This window comes from Cotesia glomerata, linkage group LG5 (assembly GCF_020080835.1).
Source record: "Cotesia glomerata isolate CgM1 linkage group LG5, MPM_Cglom_v2.3, whole genome shotgun sequence".
Taxonomy (NCBI): domain Eukaryota; kingdom Metazoa; phylum Arthropoda; class Insecta; order Hymenoptera; family Braconidae; genus Cotesia; species Cotesia glomerata.
In genome coordinates, this window is record NC_058162.1 from 11,447,808 (window position 1) to 11,457,097 (window position 9,290).

General features: G+C 32.6%; 1 protein-coding gene across 1 annotated transcript; it reads left to right on the forward strand.

Moving 5' to 3' along the window:
- Positions 1–1,556: 1,556 nt before the first annotated feature.
- On the forward strand, positions 1,557–2,778 carry LOC123265422. The gene is made up of 2 exons (XM_044729160.1): positions 1,557–1,766; positions 1,846–2,778. Exons 1-2 carry the CDS (start codon positions 1,557–1,559, stop codon positions 2,776–2,778), a joined length of 1,143 nt encoding a protein of 380 aa, XP_044585095.1.
- The last annotated feature ends 6,512 nt before the right edge of the window (positions 2,779–9,290 follow it).

Consider the following 9,290-nt stretch of genomic DNA (forward strand, 5'->3'; position numbering starts at 1 on the left):
TCCATTCTTGATTCCCCTGTTCGCAGGGTTATCAGCTGTTGGCGCTCTGACAGGCGGAGCTGCAGGTGTTGCAAAAGCTGTGAATGATGCTAGCGCAGCTAAAAATCAACTTGTAGAAAAGAAACGTCACAATTTGAAGATGGAGGAAATAGCTGTAGGTAGAGGATTATACCTCAAACCTTACCGCAATGGTATGGGACTTTATCTGAAACCATACCCAGAGGGAGCTGGTTGCAAGAAGTCAAAAAACCAGTAGAGCTACCACATCGAGCACTGACTAACATCGATTTATTAAAATATGCCAAGCTACTTAAAATTCCAAATTTTCGTGGAGTTTTCATGAGAAATGATTTACCAAAATCTGGACCGAAGATAAATGAATCAGCAATAATAAATTTGGATGATAAACTTGGACCTGGAACTCACTGGGTTGCATACAAGAAGAATCATAATCAAGTAATTTACTTTGACAGTTTTGGTAATCTACAACCCCCACAAGACTTGATGAAATATCTCGATGTTGGTAGCGTAAAGTACAATCATAAAAGATATCAAGATTTTGATACAATTATATGTGGACATTTGTGCTTAAAATTTCTGGCTGGACAACTATAAATTGAAGTGACTCGGGACTATAAGCGTCAGTCATGGCAGAGTCATTCACCTTGACACTATCCGGAAACTCCTCCGTACTGGAGGCAAATTATTTTCCGCCGATTGAGCTATCACCAACAAAAAATTATGTACTTGGACTTGTTAAGCTCCTGACATTCAATTCAATACCAAATATCGATGTTGATGCTAATAAATTTTATGTGTCATCAAAAAGATCCAAGAGAAGTACAATCAAGAGATTTCAAGATATAACTATACCGACAGGGAGTTATGAAATTAAAGATATTGAAACTTATATAAACAAGACATTGCCTGAACTGAGTTTCACTTTAAAAGCAAACAACAATGAGTTGAAGAGTGAAATAAAATGTGATCAGCATATAAATTTTGAACCTGAAGATTCCATTGGATCATTACTTGGATTTACCAAACGTGTTCTTGAACCTAACACAACTCATAAATCTGATTTACCAGTCAAAATATTAAAAATCAACTCTCTGAGAGTCGAGTGCAATATAACTACTGGATCATACATCAATGGTGAGAAGAATCATACAATCCATGAATTTTTCCCGAGGGTTCCAGCAGGATATAAAATAGTGGAAGTGCCAACAAACATCATTTACCTACCAGTCGCCGTACGAGCAATACACAACGTGAGACTCCGCATTGTTGATCAAGACGGGAGAATAGCAAATTTCCGTGGTGAGACTATAACGATAAGACTGCATATAAAAAGTCTGTAATGGGTATCGTTTATGAGACAAAGATTGGTAATGGGTATAAAAGGATTGCAGCATGCCCAAAGATCATCAGTCATCATCAAGCTCTGAAAGTGTTAACACGTCAGAACGCAGACTTCCTAAAAAGTCTAGGACTAGAATTACGTGGAAAATTCATAAGATAAAAATAAGTTTTTGTTGTCTAGCTTGCGTAATACCATGGCGGAAATCTTAGATATAAAAAAATCAATTATTTTTGATGAGTCTATTGCACACTGTGAAGCTCATTCACACCTACCATACGCATCATCAACGTTCAACAACAGTGATGAAATCAGGATTGCTGTTCAGCATCAAGATCTGTGCTTGCTCCCAAGCAAGAGCACATTACATTTTTATGGAAGAATGAGGAAAGCTGATGGTACTGCTGTAAGTGCTACTACAAAGATGATCAACATGGCTGTCTGTCATATGTTTGAAGAGATACGTTATGAGTTGAATGGTGTAGAAATTGACAGATGTAAGAATGTGTATCACCAGTGTTATGAAAGGATACGCTTCTCTGAGTCCGGGACAACAAAATATTCTGGAAAATGCTGGTTGGATTGTTAATGAAGATGACAACAAGCTGACTGATAATAGCGGTTACTTTGATGTCTCAGTACCGCTGAGTTTCATTCTTGGATTTGCTGAAGATTATCAACGAATTATCGTGAATGCCAAGCATGAATTGATACTGATCAGATCAAACACTGATCAAAATGCTTACGTTGTTACCGCTGCAGCACCTGACAATGTTACAATTACAATCCAAAAAATTGAGTGGATTGTACCGTATATAACAATGTCTGACAAGCAAAAAATCGAGGTGTTGAATTACATAACCTCTGATCCAGCTATCCCAATCAGTTTCCGGACTTGGGAATTATATGAGTATCCACTGCTACCAGCTACCAACAAGCATATTTGGGTAATCAAAACAACCAACCAGCTTGAGAAACCTCGTTTTGTCATCCTTGGATTCCAAACAGCAAGAAAGAATCAATCGAATCAAAACGCAAGCGAGTTTGATCACTGCAGCATAAGAGACATTAAGCTGTTATTGAACTCTCAGAGTTATCCATATGGAAATTTGAATCTCAACATTGTGCATAATCAGTATGCCTTGATGTATGATATGTACACAAATTTTCAAAGTGCTTACTATGGGAAAGAAGCTGAACCGCTATTGGCTAAGAAGAATTTTCTGAATACAGCACCTCTGTATATAATTGACTGTTCCAAGCAGAACGAGTCAATCAAGTCTGGACCTGTGGATATACGCCTGGAGTTTGAATCGTCAGCACAGTTTCCAAATCAAACTGCTGCTTACTGTTTAATAATACATGATCGCATCATTGAATACAATCCAATCAGCAGCACTGTAAGAAAACTTACGTAGAATGACAGTTCAGTTCAACCTCGAGCCTACCATACATCACATGTATGTGTGGGACTTTGCATCAAGACAAGCGAGGAAAGGTCCATGGGAACAAGCGGCGAGAGACAGAGAACGATTTCGTCGAAGAATACAACAAATAAATAAAATTATTGAACCTGTACTAATCAATAAACTTAATGTAATTAAAAATAGTAAATAAATAACAATGTTTTTGTAATTTAATGTTTTTTAATTACAAACCTTACTAGAATAAGTATAAAAATTAATTAGTATAAAAGTTAAGTACACATATCAAAACACACTTCTCTGACAATTTCCGTAATTGATTTTCCAGAGTGATTGATAAGCTTGAATTTATTATAGTTGGTTCCTATATAGCGGAGATGTAGATTCAAAGCACCACATAAAATCAAAAATTTCATTTTAAATATCATGTCAGGATTGTTGAGATATTTTTGGTTGGTGGCAGCAGGGAAGAATATCAAAAAGTTGTTTTCCAAGTCAATTTCAACGTTGGGTCCATGATCTGTCATAACAGTTCTAATCCCAGTTAGTTTGTAAGTTTTTCCAACCTCAAGTTCCATTATCCTCTTGAACATCAGTGAGCTTGGGGTTTTGTCTTGAGTATTGACACGCTTGAACGTTGTCGATCTAATAAGTTCATACATGGTGTCAGTAACATGATATTTACGGTGAGGTGCCATGATTGAGATTTCGTCAGCAGATTCCAGGTAGCGAATTCCAGCATCAAGTAGCAGAGTCCAGGTAGCAGAGTTCAGACAGCAGATTTCAAAAGCTAGATATTTTCTGACACAACACTATGGTACTTCACTGTACTTCACTGTAAATTCGTACTTCACACTGTATACTCGTACTTCACTGTATTGAAGTATGCCCCGCGGCGCACTGCTTTTATAGCCAGGCAATGACGTCATCTATTGCGCAGTTAGAAAATTCTAGAATAGTATGAGTCATAATCTAAAAATAGAAATTATGAGTCATAGTCTAAAAATAGAAACTGCGCAGTTATGGAATATAACCTATCAATCATAAGTTAAATGGCGGGAAACCATATGCATAACCTATCAATCATAAGTTAAATGGCGGGGAAGCATAAACATAACCTAAAAATCATAAGTTAAATGGCGGGGAAAGATATAACCTGTAAAAATGAGATGATGTCATCTAGTACGCAGTTGGAAATAGAACAAAGAAAACTGCGCAGTTACACAACCTTGAACAGGTTCAAACCTGTCCGATGACGTCGTCTTCTACGTAGCAGAAATAGAACAAAGAGAACTACGTGACCTTGAACAGGCTCAAACCTGTCTGATGATGTCATCTACTACGCAGTTCAAAACTATACTGTGTAGTTTGAATAACCAATCAAATTATTAATTAATCAAGAAAAAATAATTAACCAATAAGATTATCGAGTGGTAGGGGTAAAATCCTGAGATCGGATTATAAAAGGTTGAGTTGACTTTGAGAGTCATCATTCAGTCACTCTTCGTTGTCAAGAGCAGTAAAAATGGAGATCATTCTAGACGTTCAAGGATTCAGAGGAGCTGATAATCGCTTCATTGTTAAGGAGTTGGCCTCAATAACAATTCAAGATCATATTGATAATATTGAAGAGTTATCATGCACACTATTTCAACCACCATATCACTGGAAGGTACTACCTGCCAGCTATCAACGTCTGAATACCTGGCTGATCCGAAATTATCATGGAATCGGTTGGAACGCTGGAATAACTTCATATTACAAGCTCAAAGAAGTTCTTAATTACTTAACTTGTAATAAAAAAATTATTTATGTCAAAGGTATCGAAAAAAAATTATGGATCCAAAATTTAATTGATTGTGCCAATAAAATTGTAATCGATCTTGAAAATTTCAAATGTCCATCTTTGAAAAGCATGAAAATATGTAATAATCATTTTTGTAATTATCATGATTGTTTATCTGATTTATGCGCTTTGGAAAATGTAAAAAATTTAAAAGATTGGTTTGTAAGCACCCAATAAATCTAAAATAAATGAATTTAATTATTGTTAGTCATTAAGTTCAAATAATTTCACAGCACTGTTGTTGATAGTGGTACTCATCTACAGATGACGTAAATGTATTTTATTTTGAATATTCAATAAATTTTACTGTACTGTTATTGGTTGTAATATCCTATAAACATCTGTAGACGGTGTAAATGTTTTTGATTTTTAATTATGAAAATCAGTTTTTATTTTTATTTTTATATTCATTATTTTAATTTATTAATTATAATTAATTTTTTTATAAATTATAAATAATTAATTATAATTAATTAAATAAAAACATAATTATGTTTAAGTTAAAAGTTGTATTTTATAAGTCATCTGAAAATAAAAAGTGAATATTAATTTTTAAAAATATATTGATAGAAGATTTTTGAATTTGACTATAGATGACACATCTGTCTTCTATTAGTTTATTGAATAATATTTTTGAAATAATAATAATAATTATTATTATTTTCTAATATTTTGTTATTAATATTTTATTTTAATTTATTTATTATTAATTTTGTTCAAGTTAAAAGTTGTATATTATTTTATAAGTCATTTGAAAATAAAAAGTGAGTATCGATTTTTAAAATATATCGATAGAAGATTTTTGGATTTGACTATAGATGATACATCTGTCTTATATTAGTTTATTAAATAATAATAATAATTTTGAAATAAAGATAAATAATAATTATTATTATTTTCTAATATTTTATTATTAATATTTGATTAATTTTATAATGAAGATCTAATTATTTTAGATATATAACTGGAAAAAAAATTTTTTAATATTTTGAACTGACTACTTTCACGCGCCAAATGAGCCCTTAATGTAGAATTTTCAGTGATTAAATTTTAATCGAAGAAATTAATGAATTTTGATGAAATTTCGGATTCAGGGATAATGAAAAATGATTATTATATTTATCTAATAATTTTTACATAACAACGTTTATAAACGTTTTATGTTAACATCAAAAATACCAACTTATCAGCTGTGTATAGTGTGTGCTCAATGAAAGAACCAATCAGCATCATGCGTTTTCGGTTTGATAGCTACTATTGGAGGATTGTAGGGCCCTCTGGCTCTACAGGAAGAAAGAACTTTCTAGGAAGATCTTAGGGGTTAGTATTTTAGTGAAATAGCACAAAGCAACTACAATAGTCACAGCGACAACATCGTAAGTGTTATTTAAAATATTAATAATATTAAATAAATTTAAGTCTTACTGTGTATAATTAATAATAATTATTTAATTATAATATATTTTGTAAGTGTAAAAGTTTTTTTAATAAATATATATATAAATGTTTATCAGATTTATAGATAACAAAGTATTCGCAATTAAATATCAACAACATCGATAGTTATAACTGCAACAATAGTATCGTAGATAACAAATAGAATTTTTTTTCCTCAGTAGTTTATTATAACTTATGGAATTTGAATTATAAATATTAATCTTAAATTAAAAATGTGAGGGATTATAAATAAAAACAATGAATTATTTATATTGAAATACAATATTTTATTGATTAAATAATTCCACTGGTCATTTTTACATCAAGACTAGAATTGACGAATTCAAATTTGTTATATTTTCCACCATGGAAACGCAGAAAGAGATAGTCTAGATCTATTAATTCATTCAAACTCTTCATGATTTCCTCATCTTTCAGATGTTGAATAGTTCTAGATGGTAAATAAATGTTAAATTCATCGTTTATATTGACAACAATCCTAGTCCCATACGGAGTTGTAATAGTTTTGATACCGTTAATCTTATATTCTCGATTAAACTCCAACTCTCTCATTTTCTTAACAGGAAGAACCCCAGTAAGACAATTAACCTCATTTATCTTGGTAAGATCCATGATTGATAGCTGTAAAAATTTTTTAATTAATTAAAGTGATTGATCAATTGATTAAATGATCCTTCATTTAATTCATATTTTGATTAATTAATTAGACAGTAAATGAATACTTACAACTAGTAATACTGATAGGTAGAAGATGTATATCACCAAGAACTTATACTTCACTAATGCCTACCGAAAACTGATACTTCACTGGAGACGTGTACTTCGTTTTGTGAAGTACGCTCTCGGCGAGCTGCTTATATAGGCAGAAAATACTGCACAGTTACCCCCACTCCTCTACCTTAAAACCGGTTTGATGACGTCATTTACTGCGCAGTAAGAAAATTCCAGAACAGAATGAGTCATCTACTACGCAGTTAGGAATAGAACAAAGAGAACTGCGCAGTTACGTGACCTTGAACAGGCTCAGACCTATCTGATGATGTCATCTACTACGCAGCTAGAAGTAATACAAACTACCACCAGATGGTGCTGCGTAAATCCTTCTCGCAAGTAGTTGTCATAACTTCATTTTAAATATATAAAACATGGATATATCATACTACAAATGCGTAATCCTGAACTATTGATCTGTTATGGCCGAGCCGAAGGCGGGTTAATAGTTAAGGATGCTTTTTTCTAACCTCAAAATGTTGAACTCAAATTCAAAATGGTGGAAATCAGATTCAAAATGGCGGATTTCAGATAGCAGATGGCGGATAGCAGCCACCAGATAGCGAATTCAAAATGGTGGATAGCAGCCACCAGATGGCGGATTTCAGATAGCAGACTCAAAATGGCGGATAGCAGATAGCAGCCACCAGATGGCGGATAGCAGAATTTAAAAATGGCGGGAAAATGGCGAGAAAATTCACCACCAGCGCCACCTATAACCTCGATAAAAACCTCGTCCATACCCTCAAAATGTCGGTAAAAACATTTCATCCATATCTACAGTTGGCAACACCTACTGTCGGTAAAACAGGTCACCCATATCTACGGATGGTACTTAGCATGGACACGAACCCACAAATCTGTTTTACCGACGGAGCCAGACCCCCCAGACACACTACTACTTACATAACCTCTAAAATACTTAACACGTGTCACGAGTTCCCGCAAACAACGGCTATTGAGTTGTAAGTATAAATTATTTTTTACGTTTATTATAAAATCAAAAATTATTCTTTCTTATTTATAACGAAAATATTGTTGGGAATGGTGAAAAACGAATTCGGTGATAGTTAGATTTTTATTACCATTGGGAAATTTTTTTTTGTGTTTACTTATAAGAGCTCTAACTTCGACAGAATTTTTTTTTTCACTATTTCTAACAATATGTATTTTCGATATAATTAAGAAACATAAAATTTTTCGCTTTCGTAAAACTATCTAATTTTTACATGTATATTTAATGTAATCAAAGATAAAATAAATGATTAATATAATAATTAAATAATTCAATCAGTTCTATTCATGTGTGTTTTGTATTGTACAGTGAACAATGCCAACAAAACGCAAAGGGGCCAATTTGAGCCGTGATACAAATAAATCTAGAAGCATTCGAAATAGAAGAGCCCAAAGAACCGAAGAACAAGTTCAGGAAGAAAATACTGGAGCGCGTGTGAGAATGGCGCAATTGCGTCAAGAACAATCAGACGATACACGAGCTGAACGCAATGAAGTCATGAGATTAGAACAACGACAATCACACCGTTTTACTGTCAATAGACGCAGAGCGAATGACCAACAACGCCAACAGGCACATCGAGCATTTGTAGCTACATCATTTCTGCGTCTAGCATTCCAGTATGAGCCCGATATTGAATATTATGCTCATTCAAAAGTAGTAATTGGTGCTATGGACAAAGAATACGCTTGAAGCATAAACACTAATAATAGCCGAAAACTGTAGAGGTAACATCCCTACTCCGTGCTGTTTACAGGGTGAGAAGTGACACCGGTAGACACATAAGGGGATAACTTACCAAACGATAAAATTATAAAAATGACTATTAAAAAGCAAGGGTTGGTGATAAAAAAAGTGCAAATTTAGAGTTGTATGTATTTTTTGATGCCGCATAATAAAAAAATTAAAAAAAAAAAAATTTTATCAAAAAAATTAAAAAAAATTTTTAGGGTGAAACCCCTTATCACTTAGAGGTTAGAAAAATAGATAGTAGCCGATTCTCAGGCTTACTGAATATGCATAAAAAATTTCATGAGAATCGGTCGAGCCGTTTCGGAGGAGTATGGGAACGAACATTGTGGCACGAGAATTTTATATATTAGATATATATATATATATATATATATATATATATATATATATATATATATATATATATATATATATATATATATATATTGGGAAAATAGATTAAGAGTTTATATCCCATCAACTTTTTTTAATGTTATTAAAAAAGTTTTTATCATTTTCTTTAAATATTGTATTGATTTAAACATTTGTTTGTCTTTTTATTTCATGTTGTTTACAAAAAACAGTATTCAATCACAACTAATCATTTTTATAAATCGACCCAAACACCTTATCTTAATGACTCCTATATCATCAACATTTTGAAATATAAAATTGATTACAGTT